The sequence below is a fragment of the Sceloporus occidentalis genome, unplaced genomic scaffold (genome assembly GCF_023333645.1).
Source record: "Sceloporus occidentalis isolate IW3139 unplaced genomic scaffold, rSceOcc1.0.p SCAF_5, whole genome shotgun sequence".
NCBI classification, from domain to species: Eukaryota; Metazoa; Chordata; class Lepidosauria; order Squamata; family Phrynosomatidae; genus Sceloporus; species Sceloporus occidentalis.
The window spans coordinates 98,042,802-98,067,806 of record NW_028316985.1 but is presented as its reverse complement, the minus strand read 5'-3'; the positions used below and the strand labels follow the sequence as shown (position 1 = coordinate 98,067,806).

General features: G+C 40.5%; 1 protein-coding gene and 1 long non-coding RNA gene across 3 annotated transcripts in view; one reads left to right on the top strand and one right to left on the bottom strand.

The window, feature by feature from the left end:
• Positions 1–4,471: 4,471 nt before the first annotated feature.
• On the bottom strand, positions 4,472–5,972 carry LOC149312548 (uncharacterized). The gene is made up of 3 exons (XR_016281269.1): positions 5,950–5,972; positions 5,607–5,800; positions 4,472–4,685 (listed from the first exon to the last, which is right to left on the bottom strand). It is a non-coding gene; the product is annotated as an uncharacterized LOC149312548 (long non-coding RNA).
• The window catches only part of LOC149312547 (uncharacterized), a 65,947-nt gene continuing 46,730 nt past the window's right edge, over positions 5,789–25,005 (top strand). Inside the window, exon 1 of one of the 2 annotated variants that reach the window (XM_089524851.1) lies at positions 5,789–5,952. Coding sequence is in view for 1 of the 2 variants with exons in the window: in XM_089524850.1 (XP_089380976.1) it covers positions 13,901–13,936 (36 nt within the window). In the remaining variant the exon portion in view is untranslated. Of the gene's footprint in view, positions 5,953–13,735; positions 13,937–25,005 lie in introns of those variants that run through there. The other variant, XM_089524850.1, reaches the window with a different exon arrangement.

Below are 25,005 nucleotides of genomic sequence, written 5' to 3'. Positions count from 1 at the left end.
CAGAAAAGGCAAAGGGTGCTCAACCTGAGGATAATGGAGCAGAAGACAGAATAGGGGAATTTCAGCACAGAATAAGTAAAGAGATAGAGGAACACCTTGTTAATCTAAATGAATTTAAGTCTCCGGGACCAGATGAACTCCATCCAAGGGTATTAAAGGAACTGGCAAAAGTAATATCGGAGCCATTGGCAATCATATTTGAAAACTCCTGGAGAACAGGAGAGATCCCAGCAGACTGGAGGAGGGCAAACGTTGTCCCCATCTTCAAAAAGGGGAAAAAAGAGGATCCCAACAATTATCGTCCAGTTAGTCTGACATCAGTTCTAGGAAAGATTCTGGAGCAGATCATTAAACAGAGAGTCTGTGAACATCTAGAAGGCAATGCCATAATCACAAAAAGTCAACATGGGTTTCAGAGAAACAAGTCATGCCAGACAAATCTAATCTCTTTCTTTGATAAAATTACCAGCTTGGTAGATGAAGGGAATGCTGTGGATATAGTATATCTGGATTTCAGTAAGGCCTTTGACAAGGTTTCCCATGACATTCTTGCAAACAAGCTTGTAAAATGTGGGCTAGACAAAGGAACTGTTAAATGGATCTGTAATTGGTTGACCGGCCGAACCCAAAGGGTGCTCAACAATGGCTCCTTTTCATCCTGGAGAGAAGTGACCAGTGGGGTCCCACAGGGCTCTGTCCTGGGCCCAGTGCTATTCAACATCTTTATCAATGACCTGGATGACAGAATTGGGAGCATACTTATCACATTTGCAGATGACACCAAATTAGGGGGAATAGCTAATACCCCAGAGGACAGGATCAAGATTCAAAATGACCTGAATAGACTAGAAAGCTGGGCCAAGGCTAACAAAATGAAATTCAACACAGAGAAATGTAAGGTATTGCACTTGGGGCGGAAAAACAAAATGCACAGATATAGGATGGGTGACACCTGGCTGAATGAAACTACATGTGAAAGGGATCTAGGAGTCCAAGTGGACCACAAGTTGAACATGAGTGAACAGTGTGATGCGGCAGCTAAAAAGGCCAATGCTATTTTAGGCTGCATCAATAGAAGTATAGTGTCTAGATCAAGAGAAGTAATAGTGCCACTGTATTCTGCTTTGGTCAGGCCCCACCTAGAATATTGTGTCCAGTTCTGGGCGCCACAATTCAGAAAGGACATTGAGAAACTGGAGTGTGTCCAAAGGAGGGCGACAAAAATGGTGAAGGGTCTGGAAACCATGCCCTATGAGGAACGACTTAGGAAGCTGGGGATGTTTAGCCTGGAGAAAAGAAGGTTAAGAGGTGATATGATAGCCCTGTTTAAATATTTGAAAGGATGTCATATTGAGGAGGGAGCAAGCTTGTTTTCTGCTGCTCCAGAGAACAGGACCCAGAACAATGGATGCAAGCTACAGGAAAAGAGATTCCACCTGAACATTAGGAGGAACTTCCTGACAGTAAGGGCTGTTCGACAGTGGAATGCACTTCCTCGGAAGGTGATAGAGTCTCCTTCCTTTGAGGTCTTTAAACAGAGGCTGGATGGCCATCTGTCAGGGATGCTTTGATTTGGATTTCCTGCATGGCAGGGGGTTGGACTGGATGGCCCTAGTGGTCTCTTCCAACTCTACGATTCTATGATTCTATGATTCTATGTATTAGTATACTGTATTAGTTACTCAACTGTAGTTTTCTGATGAAGTTATTAAAATGCCTTGTTTGCAATACACTCACAGAACTCTAAATAAGACAAATATATAAAATTGTATTTTGATAACAACAAACTTTTGTCTTCGTCTACATTTAAATTATTTCCTTTCATTCATCCATTCAGTTGAAATTGAGAGGGGAAAAAACCCTTTCAAGATATGCATTGTGTCCTCAAGCAGCCCATTCCCTAATACATTTATTTTATTTTCCCCTCCAAGAAACAAACATACCCTGAGGTCTGGGGCAAGCCTGCTGCTGCTCCAAAGGATCCATTTGATCCCTCTAGTTGCAGTGAGGACAGGCTGCCAAGTAGAAGGGGAATAGCAAACACGGTCATGGTCAAAATGGAGGACATTTTGGCATTCTTTCTGGACAGAAGGTTGAAATGTAGAACATGGAAAAAGAGAACATCTGGTCACCCTGGACACACAGGGCTTCTAGCACTACCAATCAAGAGGCAATGTGTAATTATTCCACCTTCTCATCTATGATAGAATTGTTTTTTTATTGGAAGAACGACAGTGGAAGAAGTGGTGGAGAAACCCAGAACAGTAACAAATAGAAGATGACATCTGCATCTTCTGTAGAATTGCATGAATAAGGCAGGAGTATTATACAATAAAAGCCATATCTAGAAGCATGGAACTGAGAAGACAGGACCTTTTTCATCAAGCAAACTGAAACCCTTGTCCACTTTCCAGCCTTTATTACTGTGCTTGAACACTATGTTCAGCCAGTGTATGAAGTGAGTATTGGCAAAATGCTGCTCAAAGGTAGTTCTGGGGCAAAGGAGCTGGGGATGTTTAGTCTGGAGAAGAGAAAGTTAAGAGGTGATATGATGGCCCTGTTTAAATATTTGAAGGGATGTCATATTAAGGAGGGAACAAGCTTGTTTTCTGCTGCTCTAGAGAACAGGACCCAGAGCAATGGATGCAAGATGCAAGAAAAGAGATTCCACCTCAACATTAGGAGGAATTTCCTGACAGTAAGGGCTGTTTGACAGTGGAACAAACTCCCTCGGAGTGTGGTGGAGTCTCCCTTCTTGGAAGTCTTTAAACAGAGGCTGGATGGCCATCTGTCAGGTATGCTTTGATTGAGAGTTTCTGCATGGCAGGGGGTTAGACTGGATGGCCCTTGTGGTCTCTTCTAACTCTATGATTCTATGGGATGATGAGAAATGTGAGTTGAAACCTCATGGCCACAGATTTCACTACAGTAAGCAAAATGCAAAGCTGGTCCCAATCAGCTTAAGTCCAAATATTTTGCCTTAAGCAAAGTTCATACCAGGCAATCCGACTTCTCTTGTCTCTGAGTCATTATGAGTCACTTCAGACCTCATTAAATACAGTGAACATTTGCTTCCTGTTCTCTCCCCACCCCAGCTAGTTCAGAACTCCTGGGCGTATTTAAGAGCACATACAAAGGACAAGCTTACTACTTAACAAGTGCACAGGTAATTCTGGGCTCCATAAACTCTCTGTGCATATCCACTCACTCCCCTCCTCATAAATTAAGCAAATTGTAGCTGTTAGGGTTGCACCAAAATTCACTGATTATGAACTTAAATAAGGGCTTATTTCTTGGGTGTTTCCTCTAAAATTTGGTTCAGGTTTTACTGTAGGCAAAATTAACAACAACAGAGAAATGGAGGAGGGTTTTATAATCTGATCACAGTACAAAAAAAAAGGTTTAAAAAGATTGTTAAGTACTAGTGCAGTGGCAATTCATTAAGCAGAAAAGGGTGTGAACAAAGTTTGGAAACAAGGTATTTATGTTAACAATAAGAAATCCATACAGTAGGCCTTGTTTAATGGAAGTCATGACAGTTTATTGTTCATGTGTTCACTCACCACATGGGAGCACACATGTACACTGGAAAAATGTGCATGCAACCCAGAAAGCCCTGCAGCTGCCAGGAGAGTGGGCCCCGTGTGCCCCCAGTGGCCCAGAAAGTTCTACAGGAGGGTGCACCCAAGACCTCAGGAAGACCCTGCAGGGGGTGGGGGACTGACCTGGTGTCACCCCCTCTTCTGTGGTGTCGCAACTTCTTAAATTTCTACAGAGACTGGCCATTTCCAACAGCTGAGGTCCATGCATGTACATCTGCAGGAATTTTTCCAGGGAAAGCTTCATAGTGTTATATGAACATGCATCTGCACATTATCTTTGTGTGTATGCAAAAGCAGACCCCCACCTTGCCAGGAAAATGAGGGCTTTTTGGGGGGAGGTTGCATCAGCTAACTAAACTTTTGCATGACTTCAGTGTTGTACTGCAGACCTCCCATTTCAAAGCTGCTCTCTCAAGCCTCAGAGCTTGAGTCTCTCTCTGCTTCTAAGCTTTCCATGGATTCTTCCTTCAGGATCAGTAATCACAACCCCTTCTTCTAAGCCTGTAAGTGTGCGATTTCATTTCATCACGCCCCTATTCAGTTAGCTCTGTGTATGTTGGTTAGATGTGTGTGTGTGTATGTGTGTTTTATATTTCTTTAATAAAAGTCTATCTCATATAAGCAAGTTAAGTGTTCCCCAAACTAATAATAGATAGATTTAGGGTTGCCATAATTCTCAACTATAAACCAGGACAAAATGTAGGACAAAATTTAGACCAAAATTTAGGACAATTGTAGGATAAATTTTAGCCCAAAATGTAGAACATTTAAGAAAAATGGAGGACCTTAAATGTCCTACATTTTGGGCTACATTTTATCCTACAATTGTCCTAAATTTTGGTCTAAATTTTGTCCTACATTTTGTCCTGGTTAATAGTAGAGAATTATGGCAACCGATTGCTGCTGGTGGGGGAGGTTCTCCTAGTCCCACACATTTGGGGTAACACAACACCCCCAATAAGCAGCCTGACACACTGATATTGCAATGGAGTGTGTACCACATTAATTAGCAGAACAGGATGTGGCTTGGATTTTCCTCTTCAGGCACCAAGGCTGCTTCCAGTCAGATCACTCCTAGCAGGGCTGGATGTGAAGGGCAGAGATAATTCAAAATTTTGTTAGGAAGGTGATTCATGCAAACTTTTTTGATTTCAAGTCAAATAAGAATAATTTACAAAAGTGAGGCCCCATTTTTTTTAAAAAAGTCTTATTCCATACTTTTTTGGGAGGGGGGGGGGGGTTGAGAGAAGGAATTGGAAATGGTAAATATATTGGATATTAAATGCAAGTCTCTTTGTGTCCAGTAGGACTTAGAAGATAACATGCTGAACATTAAGGAAAACAAATGAGTGAAACAAAATTCAGGAGATGAAGCGTTTCATTAATTCATCAAATCACTGTTTCTTACTAATTCTAACCCCTAGTGCTAGTAGACCAAAGCTCTTCCTCTCTAAGGTAAAGCAGAATTACAGCAGTTTTCCTAGCAGATTTCTCAAACTGTTTGGGATATTTCCTGTTTGCTCATTCTGCTGATGTTCTGTGAACACTTGTGGGTGCAATGTAGCTATGCTGAGTGGAAAAAGATGAAGGCCCACAGGCCTAAATGGGTGTTACGCAGTTGGGGAGAAACAACATGTTTCTTTAAAAACAAATTATTATATAATACCAAGAACTTGTTACTTTAAACATGAATGCCTGTTAGCATCCATGAGTTGTAAAAAATAAATAGATTTAAAGCTACCCACATAGTGTGGCTTTGGCATCGGACATGTAACAATCCGGTTTGACACCGCTTTAACTGCTCTGGGCTTAGCTATAGCACTGTCTCTATTTACATAACAAACATAACATATTTAATTTCCCTTTTCTTTTTTGCTTTACAGGCTAATAAAAATTCATTTACACTGATAGTAGTAAGCCAGCATATAATAACACTGGAATTCCATACAATGTGATCAGAGCATGGATTACTACTAAGCTACACAAAACAAAGAGCTAATTTACCTTCCTTTCTCCCTAGTCCACAGGGTTATTTTTCTTCTGCCGTCCTTTGTACTCAGCTCCTCTTCTTTCTCCACCTGGTACAGGAGTTTCTTTATTTCCTTACTGGACTCTGTGCTGTGAAGGAGACCAATCAGCATATAACTTTCCTAGCTTCCTGTCTCTCCCAGTTCGTAGGTGTGTTCATTTGTACTCACCTGAAAAAGTTAGACACAGATGAAATACCTTCAGCTTGAGGGAAGGCAGAAAAACTTCAACCTGATTCCAGCAGCCGTGAGAGACAATACCAGACCTAGGTTTACAAAAACTATATATAATGAACTAAGATCAAACATGTGACACCTACCAGGTAAGAGAACTTGGATCTTGTCTCTCAGTCGCAGTACAAAGAAGCAAACTGCTCTGTTGCTACATTCCAGAAATGCATTGAGAGAGAGGGTGGGGCCTTACACAGAAATTCCAGATGAGCCTGCGTCGGTCATATTTAAGTTAAGAATGTAGTGAGCTCTGATAGGCAATTTCCAGACAAGGAGAGTGTCCCACCATTTTAAGATGCCAAGTGAAATACATGATCAGCCCTTTCCTTTCTGTTTGTAGCAAAGGGCCTAGTTTCATTATTGTTGGATAAATACTTTAATGTCAAGACTATCTTGCTGGGTCATTAGTTTACCTCTTCTTTCTTTTCTTCCTGCAAAAGATGATAGGTGAGTGAATCTTTCAGTAATTAGATCACCTGGGCTGAAACCACAGTTAATAAAGATTTTTACAGGAGAGTAGTTGGATATGAAACATATATTCTGCTAGGATAAGTACAATATTTTTAAAATTAGTATTCAGTAGTTGCTAGGTAGATCTTCTTGTGAGCCTTCTTTCAAAAATCAGGAGTTCAGTTGAGGTATTATCTTGTCCCCCATCACATTGGGTTTTATCCTGCCAAACAACACATCCCTTGGATTCTGGACAATTGCAGTGCTGGCTTAATTAGAGACCATGTATGAAAAAAACACATCTCGAAGTACATGTTGTATGAATACATTTGTGTTGTTCTTTACAGCCATCTGAAAAAGGCCCTAAAATATTACCAGACCAACATTTGGCTGGCTTTATAAAGATAAGTATCACATCACTTTTTTAAACAGAGGCTAGATGGCCATCTTTCAGGAGTGCTTTCATTGTGTCTTCCTGCATGGCAGGGAGTTAGACTGGATGACCCCTGGGATCTCTTCCAACTCTCTGGTTCTATGAACTTCTGTGTGTTTCCAAGGGGTTAAACAGACAGCCCCAAAGGAGTGGCTTGCCACCGCCCCTTTGAGCGCTGGATTGGGGCTGCAGGAGCCGCATGCCATGGCTCCAATCTGGATATTTGCAAGGTCCAAAAAAAGCTGCCCTTGCCATGACAGTGGTAGCTTTTCCCTATTTCTTTGGCGCAGTGTGTCTAAACACTGTGCCAAAGAAGTGCAGTGGATCTGCCCACTGTCTGGTCATCCTGGTGGCTTCCTTGTGGCTTGGGGGTGAAGTAGGAGCATGAGGCATGTGGTTGCCATGCCCCACTCCACCCCAATGCTGCCCTTTTGGCTGGTTTGTACAGCCACCAAAATCATTTCTGACTTATGAAGGTCTTAAGGCAAACTTATCACTGAGTTTTCTCGGCTTCTTTCTTACATGGTTTCAATAGGATACTAATTTTTGTAGTTTTCCATAATTAATGAGGCAGTTGAGGATAACAGCCATGTTGAATAGACTGGGCTTGAACTCTGGACACTTTCATAGCTTCCTTCCATGTTTAATTTGCTGACTTTCTATGACTTTCGTGTTATATAGAGATGATGACTGTGAAAAGACAAAGGCTCTCCCTCAAAGAACTTGACTCTTACTACCTCCTTCACTGAAACGTGAAATTAAAGAGAAGTGGTTAAACTGTATTGGTTGGAAGAACTCAGATATAACTGCGAAACACAGAGGCAGGGGAAAAACAGATATACAAATTCCAGGATGTTCTGGAACTGTACTACTACTAGCAGAAAGGGCTTTTGAGGATCTTTCCAGGTAATGACCAAGATAGTTGGGCCTATACACATTGATTATCCCTCCTCTTCAATTATGGAATCCAAAGCATTCCAAAATCCAAAATTATCCACATGCGTTGTGAGATATTGACTCCTTTGCTTTCTGATGGTTCAGTGTACACAAACTTTTAAGCTTATTGCACAGCGTTCTGGGAACCTAATGAGAGCGGAACGCCACAAACTTTAACTGCAAGGTTTGGTTCCTATCGAATTCCCATTCCGAGCTCAAAGTGTTCCAACAGCGGTCCAGGGTGAGAACCGTAGAAAACAGTTCTCAGCCAGTTGGAACGTTTCCATACCAGTCCAGGAGAAGTTAGTGCAGTAATCCTATCCATTCCCATTCCGTCTTCATGTTCTGATTGGCTAGGACAATTTCCTCTTCTGCCATCCTAAAGCGTCTACAAACTCTAATGTTCTTCCAGGTATGAAGGGCCATTTAAAAAAATATATATCAGCATGTTGATATGTCGGAAGGTTTGTTTTTTTCTCAAAGCCGAAATGGTTTTCTCTCCCATCATATTTAGACAAATGTTTACATGCGAATTCTGTTTTAATTGTTATTGATATACATACATACATACACATGCACATGTGTGTGTGTGTATAAAATAATAATCAGTGTGGATATGTGTGTGTGTGTATTCACATATGCATATGTTTGTGTATGTATATGTATATGTATGTGTGTGTGTGTGTATATATATATATATGTGTATAGTATTATTGATATATGCATATATATATATATATATATATATACACACACACATATGCATATGTATGTATGTGTGTGTATATGCATATATACACATATATGGCAATATATATATGGCATATGAAATATTAAATATGTAATCATTCAATATATATTGAACGTACTCGGTAAAAGTATCCATTCAAAGTGCGGTACTGTGCGATAAAATGTGTTCCCATTACGTTATCATCCCATTATTACTTCTTGAATGCCATGAATCCCGTTCCCAAATCATTATCTCACAGAATGTTTCCGGGACTCGATGGGAATGTTATAGGTTCTGATGCAATAAGCTCCTTTGTTTCATGCACAAAATTATTAAAAATATTGTGTATAAAATTACCTTCAGGCAACATGTATAAGGTGTATACAAAACATAAATGAATTTCATGTTCAGACTTGGGGCCCATCTCCCAGATACCTTTTGTATATGGAAATATTCCAAAATCCAAATGAATGAATGAATGAATAAATAAATAAATAAATCTAAAATCCAAAACACTTCTGGTCCCAAGCATTTCAAATAAAAGAGCCTCAATCTGCAGCCACATGCACATACTCCCCTGAAATTGATGGGGTTTGTTGATTATAGAGTTGGAAGAGACCACAAGGGCTATCAAATCCAGTCCCTTGCCATGATCAATACGTGTGTGTGTGTGTGTGTGTGTGTGTCGACATGTGTTTCTCATCTGTGTATGATAGTTGTAACAATTAACATGACAATAAACAGGAATAAAAAACAATTCAAGGCAATTTTTCAATAGCTGTTCTACAGTATTTCTGCAATACCCAGATGTCTTTCCTCAAGAAAGTACATCTGTTAAAAGAGTTATTTCACAACAAACTAAGGTTTTGTAACTAGAAAGGCTTTTTTTCTAGCCACCATCTTAGTCACAACATCTAATGTTGTAATATAATAGTGATGCTGCTGCAAACCTAGTCGAGCAGATGATCAATACAAGTCATCAGCTTGCCCCTATCACTTTTTCATATTTTTATGTTATTTTTATTATGACTTTACTACACTGTACATATATGTTGAGAAGCTGGAGTGTGTCAAGAGGAGAACAACCAAAATGGTGAAGGCTCTGGAACCCATGCTTTACGAGGAGAAGAGTTGGGTATGTTTAGCCTGGAGAAGGGAGGATTAAGAGGTGATATGATAGCCTGTTGAAATATTTGGAGGATGGAGCAAGCTTGTTTTCTGCTGCTCCAGAGATTAGACCACAGAGCAATTGATGTTATTGTGGGGTTTCCTACAGATGTCCAAGTTAGACTGAGAAACTGATGCTAGAACAGATGAGCACACACTCTGAAATGAGAGATGTGGTAGTAATGGGTGATTTCAATACAAATATAGGCCCAATACATATGGACAGGAAGCGGTGTGGCAGTGCCTATTCTAGGGTTCCAGACCTTGCAGCGACATGGTTGAGAACCCTAGCACATGAAGCTGCCATTATCATAGTGGCCTCCCATCCACATGGGGGCTGTCATGATGACGTACACGACATGCAGCATCTGCACGTTGTGCACAGGAAGCGATGCAGCCCTTATGACAGCACAAAGAAAAGCTGCTCTAGGCAGCTTTTTCCTGCCTGCAAATCGTTGGTGTGGCAACTGCATGGCTACACAAATGATCCGGAGGAGAAAGGAGCTGCTCCTTTCTCCTCCTTCATGTCAGGGTGCATTGAGCACATGAGGTGCAAGGGCACCCCTTTTCTGGACCAAGGATAAGTGGCATTTTGTCATTTCTCCTTGTCCTGGAAAAACGCTGGATTGGGGCCACAGTCCAGGGCTTCCAGGGGCTGCATAGAGCCGTCCCTTACAGGGCTGTCTGTACAGCCCCTTACTGTCTAGATCAAGGGAATAAATAGTGCTACCCTATTCTGCTTTGGTCAGGCTTTATCTGGAATACTGTGTCCAGTTCTAGGCACCACAATTCAAAAAGGATGTTGACAAGCTGGAGTGTGTCCAGAGGGGGGTGACAAAAATGAAGGATCTGGAAACCATGCCTTATGAGGAGAGACTTAGTGAGCTGCGTATGTTTACCCTGGAGAAGAGGTGGTTAAGAAGTGATATGATAGCCCTGTATAAGTGTTTGAAGGGTTGTCATATTGAGGAGGAAGCAAGCTTGTTTTCTGCCACTCCAGAGACTAGAACACGGAACAATGGATGGAAGCTACAGGAAAAGAGATTCCATCTCAACATTAGGAGGAACTTCTTGACAGTAAGAGCTGTTTGACAGAGGAATGCACTCCTTCAGAGAAAGGTGGAATCTCTTTTGGAGAACTTTAAACAGAGGCTGGGTGGCTATCTGTCAGGAATGCTTTGATTGTGAGTTCTTGCATGGCAGGTGTTGGACTGGATGGCCATTATGGTCTCTTCCAGCTCTATGATTCTTTTATGTGAAATCTGTAGCAATTAAATTTAAGCAGCTGACTCTTCGCAGGACCCAAATGGGTATTCATATACAAAAGATATTTCATTACAGAATTTTATGTAGCACTTAAATCTGCCTTTCAGACTTGTAATTGTTCAGTTTCCACTAGATGGCAGAGCAAACACTGCCAGTGATTGCATAATTTTCTTCTTCTAAAATGTATTTCACACACACACACACACACACCCTGTGGGAACATTTTAAGTTATTCACATAACTAGATATTTTCAGAAGAATAGATATCAGTTGTAATCCAATCAAGAACCTTTTTGCTCAGCCTAATATAATTCCATTTATATTAGTGGAATAACTTTAAGAAGAATTACTTGAAGTATCCAGTTGAATTGAATGAACATTTTTAATGTATATCTTTTAATGTTTTTAAAGGGCAAACTGTGAAACATGTAACCTGATGAAAATGAATAATGAAATGATGAAAATGAATAAAAATCTAGCAAACAAACAAACAGATTTGTTTAAATCTATATACCCAAGAATGTGAGTAATATTATATTTTGATTGGATTAAAAATTTGATAGAATTAAAAGACCACCCCATCCGTCCCTCTGATAATAACTGAGGTCACTGCAGTAACTGAATAATGAACTAATGGTCAGGTTTAAGAGAATCTGTGCCCAAAATAATTCTTCACCCAGGTTTATATAAAATGCATAATAGAAAGTAAGGTGGAATTCTACAGCTATGCTTACCTTTGTGTAATCTATACATCCTACAAACATATAGATTATACATTCTTGGCAAAAAAAAAATCCTTTGCAGAATGCATTTCTTATCTCACCCCCACTCTTGCAACTGGTTATAAGTTATAAAATAATAGAGTCATAGAGCTGAAAGGAACCACAAGAGCTATCAAGTCCAATCTCCTGTCGTGCAGGAATACATAACTAAAACACTCTTGAAAGATGCTCATCTAACCACTGTATTCCTCTGTCAAACAGCTGTTACAATAAAAATTTATTTCTAATGTTTAGGCGGAAACAAGTTGGTTGCCCTTTTGGAAGAGAAGATCCATCAGCTTGAGGCCCATTTATCTACTCTTTAGCATATTAGGCATCATGAGGATTTCTTGGACAGAGTGGCAAGGACTTTTCTGGTTGAGTAACATGCAGGGGATATCTCTGGGGAGCAGGTCACTTTCCCTATGTGGGAGATGACAGTTAGAGGAATCACTTCTTTGACCTTTTGGCTAAGAGGAATGTGACACGTACAAATAGAGTACACCCACATTATACACGGGCATGCCATACACAGCTTCCAGCATACACTGGAAGTCTTCACCAGAAGAAGCCTCGGCGCACCCAGAAGAAGTAATGAAAGGCGTGCCAATGGCACGCACTCCACACCACACTGTGGGCAGGAGCTCCATTACTTCTAATGGGGCTCCAGCATACGCGTTTTTCCCTTACACAGGGTGGGGTTGGAGGGTGTGTGTCCCAGAACGGATCCTATGTGTAAGTGATGGGTGCACTGTAGAAACCAATTCCCAGTGCCACAGCTTCGCTTGGTCGTCCAGCTCCTTGGCGAGCCGAGCTGAAAATGGTGCTGGCCGGAGTGCCATGCGGCCTTAAATAGGCCTGCTAGCCAATGGGAGGCCTGGATAGGGGAGAGGACCCGCCTCTCGGCCTCCCAACCAATCCCGGGTGGTGCCAAGGGATGACGCTACCCAATCGAAAGGCACTTCCACCTCCCGATGACTTTTGGGGCATGTAGTCGCGAGCAGTGGGGCGGAAGTCCCTCCTTTTTCACCATCACTGGCCAATCCTGGCTCGGGCAGCCTGCACACGGGCCTCTGGGGCTGCCCAAGCCGTGGAGAGTGTGGCCGGCAAGCCACAGCTCTCCCTGCATGACAATCAGGCGATCCCGACAAGACAGGCAGCCTCCTTTATCATCTGTATGTGAGATATAGGAGCATGTTCTGCTATGGGTAATAGTTGTCATGAAACATTGTCAGTGTGATATCATGCTACCTAGCTGGGGACAGATGAGAAAGTAGAGATATCTTATGACAGTCTTACCTAACCTAGCACACTCCAGATATTTTGGGTTACAATTCCCATTGTTCCCAGTCAAAATAGCCATTGGCCATTATGGTCTGGGATGATGGAAGAATTTGGCGAAGGCTGATCTATGAAGATTTCTTTCTGCATGGAGAGAACTGTTTCCACACAACTCAGAAGAGGAAAAGGCACCTTCCAAATTATTTTGTTAGGGAGACTGATAGGTTGTTGTAAGCACACCCAACAATCACTGCCTGGAGGTGAAGGATAGTTGTGCTTCAAAGCATCATTATGAAAACTGGTATTTGACTGTCTCTGTTCATATAAATGATTTCTTATTCAGCAACTATTTGTTCTTTCTCCTAGTACTTCCCACCACCATCTGTTACTGCTGCTAGACTGTGAATTGAAAGCTTAAGTGTGGTGAAATTTCCTGAGTCTAATACTGGTGTCACCAGGGGTGGGTGTGGGGAGACAAAACTTAAAATAGTGAAAAAGTATATGTTTTTAGCTTAACTTAGTCATAGAGGAGGGTGTTTAGACTAGATGTCCAGAATTGCCCAATGCTTCCGCTAAGGCACAATGAAGGAGTGGCTCACCAACGAGCAAAGAGCATTGGATTTCTTTATTTTCCTCTCCTGCCATTGTGTTACAGGAAGTTGGGGGTGAAGAGCCCAGCAACCGTGGCTTTTGAACATCCTGCTGACAATGAACATTTTCTCAGGCTACCTTGGCTCTAGGATCCTCACAGGCATAGAATCATAGAATCAATGTTTACTAATGTCTTGTATGCTCAGTCCTGTGTGCTTTCTTCTATATTATCCTTCCCATTCAAAACAAGAGGGGTATGATAGATCATTATATAAGATTGTCTCACTGATGTAGACTTGGCTAGGAAACTCTTCCTTTGGAACAAATGGATGTCCTCTGAAGTTTTCATAGAAGCTGTGTGAACCTGGGTGTTGGTGAGTTGTACATTACTGAATTATTGGAAATGGGATGCAAAGGAAAAGAGAATGGGATACATTGCTATCGAAGACTCCAACAAAAAGGTAAGATGTACTGCTAAATTAATCACATTTAAGTTGGCTGTTCAATGATTATATACAGTGAATCCGTTACATACAGAAGATCTCCATGCTTTCTATAAATGTAGTGGAGCTTTCAGTTTCATGTGTCTGAAGTACTACCTGTGGAAAGAAACCACAGGAAAAGGCCATCACCCAAGCATTTGGTTTGCAGCTCTTTTAGACAGAATGTTGGATGGCTCTTTTGCCAGTTCCAGCAAGGCAGTTCTTGTATTGGCATTACATAGAGTGACTAAACAACTAACCTATGAACCAGAAAATTCATGTGCAAATCTAGTTCAAAGATAAATTTTGGTAGGTTCCAAGTCTTCATTTCTGAGATTCAGTCTACTTGGGGATAATATTGACTTGTCTTACATAGTTGCTGAAACACAGTTAATGAAGCATATGTTCCTAGCTTATATACCTCAGCTATTGAAGCATATGTTCCTAGGCTTTACTTCTTCTTTTTTTTTAAATGATACTAGAGATAGAAATAACATGGAAAAAATAGGGATATGATTCCTATATCACAGAAAAAATGTTTCAGCAAACCTTTTGGATGACAATAATGATAATATGTACATGTAATTAAACAAAAAATATTTTTTTTTACAAAACAGTTCTGATAAGCCCTGTATAAATTGATAAACAAAAAAAAAATAGCCTTCTAGAGACCACTTGAAAACTACTTCTAAAAAGCATCTAAAGATTTTTTCATTCTTTCTCCAGTGTCTACTTTTTTTTATAATTTCTATTTTATTGGCCAAATGTGTAGATGCATTATTTTTTAAATATGGTGGGGGGAGCTGGTCAGATAGGCTAATCTGTTCTCCACTTTTCTTTCTGTTTTTCTTTACCCACAGTCTGTCTCAGTGAGGGATTGCCTACCCAGTCAGAATAGATGCAGACACAAAATGCATGGGCCACTTTATTAACGAATTCTGATCTGCAGCAGAGCTAGCTGTTTACACTGCTGAAGCGAGTGTAAACTTACCTTCTCTAAAGCCTGGCAAGGGCAAGCCACCCTTGACCCCAGAGGCAAGCCAATCAATCTAGCTTGTGCCCAGCCCATCTGTTTTCAGGAAGCCTAAACCTGTTCATCTTCCCCATACCCCAAGCCCTAAAGGGAAAAGCCAGTCAAGTCCAGTACAAAATGATCTTTATTTTTCTCTCACTGAATCCCATGACCCAATGGGGAAATCCAGACAACACCCCCATTCACCAAAGGATTCTGTGGGTGCACATCAATTATTAACCAAGATTTCACTTTCCACACTAACCTGCCACAGAAACATTCATGCCTCTACTTAGTTCCTTCCCTTCATCAGGCTACTTAGGCCCTGTTGCAGATCCTATTGTATTGCTCTTAACTCATTAGTCAATAGGCTCTTCCTTGGAAAGTTCCTCTTTCTCATGAAGAATAGAGAGATGTGCCAAGTAATGGCACAAACCTTCTTGCTGGTTTACTTTTCATCTTGAACAATATAGACATTTAGAGCCAGGGGGATGCAAGGGTTGTGGAATGCACCAGGTGACACCCTGGGGGGTGACACAACTGCTCCTCCAACATCTTCTTTTTAAGAGAAATGGGCCGTAGCATTCACCTATGTCCCTGAAGAGATGGGGTGAGTGGGGTGAGGCTCAGTGGGAGGAGAAAGGAGAGGCCCCAGTTTTTTTAATAATTTAATTTTTTTATTAAAATCTAATTTTCTTTAAAAAATAAAAAATATTCTATTTAAATTTTCTTTATAAACATCACCTTTTCCCAAATTTTCATTTCAGACACATGAAACTATGTACATGTAAATGTACTGAGGCTGTGCTAGTTTTGCTAGTTGTTTTATGTCACAGCATTTCAGTCACCGATATGCAGGAATTACAATTAATGAGTAACGCTAGTACAAAAAAACTTCTCTATAGATTCTGTATGGTGTGGGATGGAAGAGGGTCAATGGGGAGGTGACACCACGAGTTAACACACCAGGTGACACCAACCCTAGTGTCTAGTGCTACCTTTTCCTATCCAAGTGTGTCTAGGCAAAATTGCCAACCAAATCAATTCCACATTAAGACAATGAAACTTTATCACTCAATCTTGTAGTGCTTGTAAAATGAGGGCTTTGCCTTTGTGGTTGTGTGACTTCAAGTCGTTTCTGACCTATGGTGACCTTAACGTCATGCATGCCTTTGTTTAGTTAATCAAAGATGAGTCTCCTCTTGCAGGTACTATTAATACACCAAAAAACACTAACAAAGCTTCACAGGAAAAAAGATGAAAAGTTAATTTGTTATTGCCTTTTCCTAGCTCAACACCATTCCACAATTTCTAATCATATGCATTGCCTGATCAAAAGGCGTATGTTTTTTGTCGGTTTTTCGGGCTATGTGGCCATGTTCTAGTGGAGTTTCTTCCTGACGTTTCGCCAGCATATGTGGATGGCATCTTCAGAGAATGTTTGCCTGGAAAGGACTTGGCCATATATATTGTGTGATCTGGAAAGGCAGGAGTGATTGCATGTGTATTGTTGGTTGCTAATGGCAGTCCTCAGGGTGTGAGGATCTGCACAAGAGGACTAATGTTTGCTTGATTAGTGCTCATTGTCTGCTGTGAAGCCCCTGACTCTGAGAGATTTCTCATTTGCATTTGTCTTTATCTTGCTATCTTTCAGGACTGGTAGCCAAACCTTGTTTATTTTAAGAGATTCCTGTTTCCTATTGAAATTGTCCAGGTGTTTGTGAATTTCAATGGCTTCCCTATGCATCCTGACATGGTAGTGGTTGGCATGGTCCAGAATTTCAGTGTTTTCAAACAGTATTTTATGCCCAGGATGGTTTGTGGCATGTTCTGCTACTGCTGATTTTTCTGGCTGGCCCAGTCTGCAGTGTCTCTCGTGTTCCTTGATTCTTGTTTGCACACTGCATTTGGCGGTCCCTATGTAGACTTGGCCGCAGCTGCATGGTATGTGGTAAACTCCTGCGGCTGTGAGAGGGTCTCTCTGGTCCTTGGCTGAGCGAAGCATTTGCTGGATTTTCTTCGTCGGTTTGTAAACCATTTGAAGGTTGTGCTTCCTCACCACTTTGCCTATTCTGTCTGTGACTCCTTTGATGTATGGTAAAAATACCTTCCCTTTGGGTAGCTGCTTGTCTTCACTTCTCTAGGTATTCCTGGGCCTGGCAGCCCTTCTGATGTCTGAGCTGGAATAACCATTAGCCTGTAGAGCCCGGTCCAAGTGCTTCCGTTCATCTTCCAAGAAGTGGGGTTCACAGATGCTTTTTGCTCGGTCTACCAGTGTTTTGACTGTGCTTCTTTTTTGTCCTGGGTGATGGTTGGAGTTCTTGTGCAGGTATTGGCCTGTGTGTGTGGGTTTTCTGTATACTGTGTGACCCAAACATTGGTTCGGTTTGTGGATGACTAGAACATCCAAAAATGGCAGTGTTCCTTCCTTTTATTTTTCCATAGTGAATTGGATGTTGGGGTGGATGTTGTTCAGATGGTTCAGGAAAACAGCCAGATCTTTTTCTCCATGGCTCCAAATGGTGAAAGTGTCATCCACGTATCGGAACCAAGTTGTGGGCTTTTTCGGTGCTGTTTCCAGGGTTTGCTTTTCAAAGTGTTCCATGTAAAAGTTTGCTATCACAGGGCTTACAGGGCTTCCCATTGCTACCCTATCTCTCTGTTCGTAGAATCCATTGTCCCACTGGAAATAGCTTGTCGTGAGGCAATATTTGAGCAGAGCTGTGATGTCTTCTGGAAAAATCTGTCAGATGAGTATCATGGTGTCCATTATGGGGACTTCAGTGAACAGGGAGACCACATCAAAGCTGATTAATATGTCTCCAGGTTTTAGTTCAAGGTTCTTGATTTTTCCTATGAAGTGAGCTGAGTCCTTGATGTAGTGGGGGGTCTGCCCTATATGGGTTTATAATTGTGTGGCCAGAAACTTGGCCAAGTCATATGTGGGGGATCCAGTAGCACTCACTATGGGTTGGAGTGGAATGGAATCCTTGTGGATCTTGGGAAGTCCATAGAGTCTTGGTGGGCGAGCCTCAGATTTGCATAAACTTTGTCTTGTGGTTGGCTGAATTGAGGAGCTTTTGATCAGGATGTTCATTTTTCTGGTGATTTCCTGGTTGGGTCTTGTTTCATAGAATCATAGAATCATAGAGTTGGAAGAGACCGCAAGGGCCATCCAGTCCAATCCCCTGCCATGCAGGAAATCACAATCAAAGCATCCCCGACAGATGGCCATCCAGCCTCTACTTGAAGACCTCCAAGGAAGGAGACTCCACTACACTCCGAGGGAGTGTGTTCCACTGTCGAACAGCCCTTACTGTCAGGAAGTTCTTCCTAATGTTGAGGTGGAATCTCTTTTCCTGTAGCTTGCATCCATTGTTCTGGGTCCTGTTCTCTAGAACATTTCAGCTTTTTGTACGTTGTAGGATCCAGGAGCTCCTTGATTTTTGATTTGTATTGTTCTGTATCCATGATTACTGTGGCATTGCCTTTGTCTGCTGGGAGGATGATGATTTCTGGATCCGAATTGAGGTCCTTGATGGCTTTTCTTTCTTTTTTGGTTATGTTGCTGGGAGGTGGTTTTGCCTTGCACAGAATCCTTGCTGCTTCCCCTCTTATTTCTTTTGCTTCCTCCTCTGGGAGATGGTGGAGGGTGGATTCCACCTGGGCAATGATATCTTCGACAGGGATTCTGGTGGTGGTTACTGCAAAGTTGCCTCCTTTGGCCAGGATGGATGTTTCCTCATTTGAAAGTTGCCACTGTGTGAGATTGATGATGGTCCGTAATGTATCCAATGTGGGTTTCAGCTGGTTTTTATGGCATTTGTTGAATTTTTGTTTTTGTCTTTCAGTGTGATCTGCCATATCTTTTTCCATTTTCCTGTAGGTGAGACTGTCAATTTTGTCCCAGTCTTGGGTGTTCATCTTTTGGCTGATGCTGAGGTGGAGTGGAAGCAGTTCCTTGTCTATGTTGTCCAGTTCTTTGTGGGTAGTGTGTATTCTCTCCCATAACAGAGCCTGTTCCATCCTGTTGTAGATGTGGTTGGCCTGTGGTGATTTGAAGGTCCTTTTTTGCTGTGAGAAATTGTGGTATGGTGTCTCTGTCTCTGCAGCGTAGCAGGAAAGTTAGTGAGCAGAGTAGATGTGCTTTCCTGAGCCAGAATTTTTCCAGTCTCCAAGTGTCTTGGAACAATTTCTCCCCATAGAGATTTCCAATGTGACGTCGAAGGCTTTCATGGCTGGCATCCATAGTTTTTTGTGGGTTTTTCGGGCTATGTGGCCATGTTCTAGCAGAGTTTCTTCCTGACATTTCACCAGCATCTGTGGCTGGCATCTTCATAGAATGTTTGCCTGGAAAGGACTTGGCTATATAGCCAATCACTCCTGCCTTTCCAGATCACGCAATGTATTTTATTTTAACATGTTACATTTTAATTCATAACTGTTTTAACTTTTAAAATTGTATAGTTATTTTTTAATTTTATATTTATACCTTTTATTGTTTTTCTACTGTTTTTAAATTGTATTGCTTTAAATTCACTGTTTTCCACCTTGAGTCCCAATATTGGGGAAAAGGCAGGATATAGGTAAATAATAATAATAATAATAATAATAATAGTTATGCATTCTTTCATCCAGACTATACAATATGCACGATAATAAACTCGTAGGTTCGGATGTCCAAGGCCTACTATTTTTTTAATTTGTAAAACTTTCCATTTGGCTCTTGGTTTCTTTATTAGCCATACAAATTTAGTTCCTTATCCCAGTGTTTGAAAGGTTCATCATTTATGATTATAGGTAAATTATGGAACAGACATTGTATCTTGAGCAACACGTTCATTTTAATTACTAAAACTCTTCCTAATAAGGACGGATCTCCTCCGACAGGTTGTTCCATAGTTTTGGAGCAGTAATAGAAAAGGCCCTCTGGGAAACTGATATGAGCCTAGATTTTTTAGGCTGTAATAGATTTTTTCCAGAGGACCTTAGTGTGGACCTTAGGATGGACAATAGGGAAGAAGGCATTCCCTCAAGTACTCTGGGCCCAAGCCATGTAGGGCTTTAAATTAATGATGTTGTATGCCTAATAAAGGTAGAAGAAGAAGAAGAAGAAGAAGAAGAAGAAGAAGAAGAAGAAGATTAATTAAAGGACTGAAAATCCAAGGTCACTTATACAAACTGAGGGCATTTGCAGATGACCTTGTAATATTTATTATTATTATTATTATTATTATTATTATTATCCCGCCCCTCTGCACAACACAACTAGGGCGGCTTAAATAACATAAACCCCACCCCCCTTAAAATACAATTAAACCAATTACAATTTAAAACATACTTAAAAACAGTAACAATAATAACAAATATATCCTACTCTTCTTCTTAAAGAGTCTCCTTTGAGATGAAATGCATACTTTAAAACTTATTCTATGACCCTGTATTATTTTTGCAACAACTGACCATCTGCAGAAATTAACTGATGAGACAATCTTAGACATGCTTACTCAGACGTAACTACTATTACATCCAGTGGAGATTACTCGCAACATAATGTGTTCAGGACTACAGGCTTGAACTTCAGCTGGGAGCGATTCTTGTTGAACTTGGTAGGAATTACTTAGGAGCAGAAATGGACATGATTGTGAGGTTCACTATTTAATTACAGGTTTGTTTGATTTTTAAATAAATTTTATTTCTTACCAAAAAGGCATAAAACAACAAAAACAAACAAAAACAAGCTAAAATACAGATCGCTAAAAACCAACTTCAAAAATTCAAGGTCACATGGGATGTAAAAGGGCAACACTACATAAAACAGGGATGGACTCAGAAGACAGAGATACCTTCTTTGCACCAGTTCAATCATCGAAAGGGAATCATATTACAAAGGAATACCCACTTCTGCTCCAATGTTGTTGAGATAAGATATAAGTGGGGACCATCGTTCTTCAAAAGGCAGAGAAAAACTCCACCCCCGCAACCTTCTAGACTGATCAGTGAGCTTTTCCATAAACCAAAAATTCCAAAGTCAAGACCACCGATCAGTCATATTGACCTTTCCAGTTTTCCAAGCCCTGACAATTTCAATCCTGGCCAATGCCAACAAATATGTAATAATATATTTATTGTATAATGTCTTGTTTACATTAATAAACACTGAAAGCAATAAGTTCTGTGATTTCTGAAACTAAGTTAAATACTGAATGCCAAAATGCAAATACACTTGGACAATTGTACCATATGTGCAGAAAAGTACCTGTATTACTACACCCTCTCCAACAGCACGGGGTCGGGTTCTTAGTAATGCATTCAAGTTGTAGTGGTGTGAGGTACCATCTATGCACAACTTTAAGAGTGGTTTCTTTCAGGGCTAATATCCTTGTAATATTCTTAGATGATCTGATGTATGGCATAGAAAGATTAGTTGAAGTACTAGAGGAGTTTGTTGAGCTTGCAGGATTCAATGTTAATGAAAAAACAGTTATATTAACAAAAAAAAAAATTACAAGAACAGAAGAACTTGAGTTAGCTAGGAAATCAGGATTTCAGATTGAAAATGAACTGAAATACCTGGGTCTGAAACTTATAAAAAAGAACTCAGATTTGTACAATAACAACTACAATAACATTGGAGACAAATTAAAGAGGATCTGAAAAAAATGGACAAACTGTGTTTTGCCCCTTTGGGAAGAAAAATGGGAGAAAACAGCAATATTAGGCTTTAAAGAATGAAGAAAAAATAGGAAATTTTTTACAGATCAATTGAGGTCATTAAAAGATGTAAGAGGTATAGATATAGGATGGGTGACATCAGGCTGAATGAGACTATGTGTGAAAGGGATCTAGGAGTCTAAGTAGACCACAAATTGAAGATGAGTCAACAGTGCGATGCGGCAGCTAAAAAGACCAATGCAATTTTAGGCTGCATCAATAGAAGTATAGTATCTAGATCAAGAGATGTAATACTGCCACTATATTCTGCTCTGGTCAGGCCCCATCTGGAATATTGTGTCCAGTTCTGGGCACCACAATTTTAAAAGGTTGTCAAGAAAGTGGAGCGTGTCCAAAGAAGGGCGACTAAAATGGTGAAGGGTCTGGAAACCATGCCCTATGAGGAACGACTAAGGGAGTTGGGGATGTTTAGCCTGGAGAAGAGAAGGTTAAGGGGTGATATGATAGCTCTGTTTAAATATTTGAAGGGATGTCACATTGAGGAGTGAGCAAGCTTGTTTTCTGCTGCTCCAGAGACTAGGGTCCAGAGCAATGGATGCAAGCTACAGGAAAAGAGATTCCACCTCAACATTAGGAAGAACTTCCTGACAGTGAGGGCTGTTCGACAGTGGAACATACTCCCTCGGAGTGTAGTGAAGTCTCCTTCCTTAGAGGTCTTTAAGCAGAGGCTGGATGGCCATCTTTCGGGGATGCTTTGCTTTAAATTTCCTGCATGGCAGGGGGTTGGACTGGATGGCCCTTGCAGTCTCTTCCAATTCTATGATTCTATGATTCCATGAGGTGTCAAAAATGGTTTCGGAAGGCAGTGTCATTGATCATAGTTATCATAGAATGAGAAGGAAACGAGAAGTCGACTTTCAGGGAAATTAATTTACGTGGTTGCATAGAAGAGACACTAAAATGTCATGAATAACCCTTTTTTGATAGCTGAAGGAAGTCATCAGCTCTGAATATATGTATGTACTATGTATATTTTGATGTTGTGGTGTTTTAATTGTGTTCTTTTTATTAGTATGTATATAATATATTAAATATTATAGATATATATCTAGAGAGAGAAAGAGAGGAAAAATAGGGGGGGGGTTCCCCAATATATGTATGCAATTTGATCTCTGGTGCCTCTTCCATTAGTGAACCCAGCTTAAATATCTGGTAATTCTCTTTCCATATTTGGTGAAAGTCTTTGTTGTAAAACTTTGAACATCACTTTGCTTGCATGGGAGATTAATCCAGTGGTCCAATGTAGATTGCAATACCTTGTGTGTGTGTGGTTTGCTATGGACTGCAATGTATATTGAACCTTTCCAATTTATAGGCAGATAGTAGTTAGAATTTGAAGGGGATTCTATTTCTATAGCTTGAAGCAGCTCTGTTGGTATGCCATCTGTTCCTGGTGATTTACCTCTCCCCTATGTTTTAAATGGTGCATCTTCAAATAGTTCTTACTTGAATAAATCTATCATCCTTTTGTCTCTTGTATATAGTTCTTCCATTTAGTATTTCCATCAACTTATTTCTTTTTGATGATGCAGTGTGCTCTCCTTCTGTTCATATATTTAACATACCCACTCTTGGTTTAAATTTGAATTGTCAGATCTTGCAGATGAGCTCTCTTGTTCTATTTTTTTGTTGTCATTTTCTGTTCCACTGCACTGTTTATTACAGTAGTTCTCTTTGTCCCAGGGTCCAAGTTGTTGAACAGTTGTGTTCAGGATTCATGCCTATTTCTGTAATTTTTCTCTTTGCTTCTTGTCTATCATTAACTGTTTGTTAAATTCTACAGGGATGTTGTTCAGACTGCATTTTGGCATGGCAATTTAGTGTTCTTTTTTAGAGTAATTTAATATAATATTTGATAAAGCAGGAACTTGCTTTATACCGAGTCTAAGCTTACAGCAATATTTGTCAGAAATCCCCTTTATTCATTTATTCATTCAGGGTTCTGTCATGATGAGTTTAGATTAAGTCATTTAAGTTAGTAATTAGTTACATGCACATTGATGATATGTACATACCACCTTTACCTTGTTGTATGATGTGTTGGAATGTTTGAATGTGGCATCTTAGGAGTGGCAGACTGTCAAAAGCTTCTGATCCTGTCTAGTAGTGAACATACACACACACACACACACACACACACATATATATATACAGTCGGCCCTTCTTATACACGGATTTTTTATATACGGATTTAAGCATACATGGTTGGAAAATGTTCCAAAAAAGTATAAATTTACCTTGATTTTCCATTTTTTATAAGGGACACCATTTTGCTATTTCATTATATGTAATGAAACTTGAGCATACCCAGATTTTGTTATACACGGGAGATCTTGGAACCAAACCCCAGCGTATAACAAGGGTCCACTGTGTGTGTGTGTGTGTGTGTGTGTGTGTGTGTATTCTCATATACAGATATAAATCCTAGGGTGTGTTAACAATAAATGTATGTATTAAATAAAGGTATGTATCTGTAGGACTCAATTGGAAAGGCATTATGGGAAATGCCCATCTGCGGCCATGTTCTGTAATCGGATGGGTCACGTAAGCAGAACACTGGCTAGCAGGGCAAAGAATCCTTCACACCCTGAGACAGATTTATGACTGGGAGAGGTTCCACAGATACAAGTTATCAATTAAGGCATCAATAGCTTTCCCAGGGCAGAGTATGTCGGGAGACCAAATGATGCCTACATTTGGGTTGCTTTGATGTAGGGCTTCAACCTCCGCTGGGGGGCGGGTGAACTGGAGAAACCATCTGAGAGGGAAAGGAAAAAAAAAAGTGGGGGTCAGTGGTCGGTTTAAATTAAGGCTTCCCCTTTGTGTGCCTCAGATTCTGCAAAGACGTGGTCCCGGGTGCTTCTACCTTATTCTTTACAATAAACTTTTTGTTTTACATTAAGTTGTTGTGGATTTTTGGTCAGAGCAATCCCAAGTCTCACAATATTATCAGCTATAACTGGCAATCATAGATTGACAAAAAGGCAGGATTTTTCCCAGCATACCTAGACATCCCTGCAATTCCCTGGTGGACTCTCATTGCTTGTCATTTATCCAAGTACAAAACCAGGCATGACTCTGCTTAGCTTCTGAAAACAGACAGAAATATCCTCTCTTTTATCTGATGGAATACTGTATACAGTGGCATCACTAGGTTTGGTGTCACCCACACACATCCCATACATAATTCTTAGTAATTCGACAAAATCAGCAGCTATAAAAAAACAAGCAGCACAAAAACAACTTCATTGTAATTGGGTAATAATGACAGCTTTGACTGAAGCGCATGTGCATTAGAGGT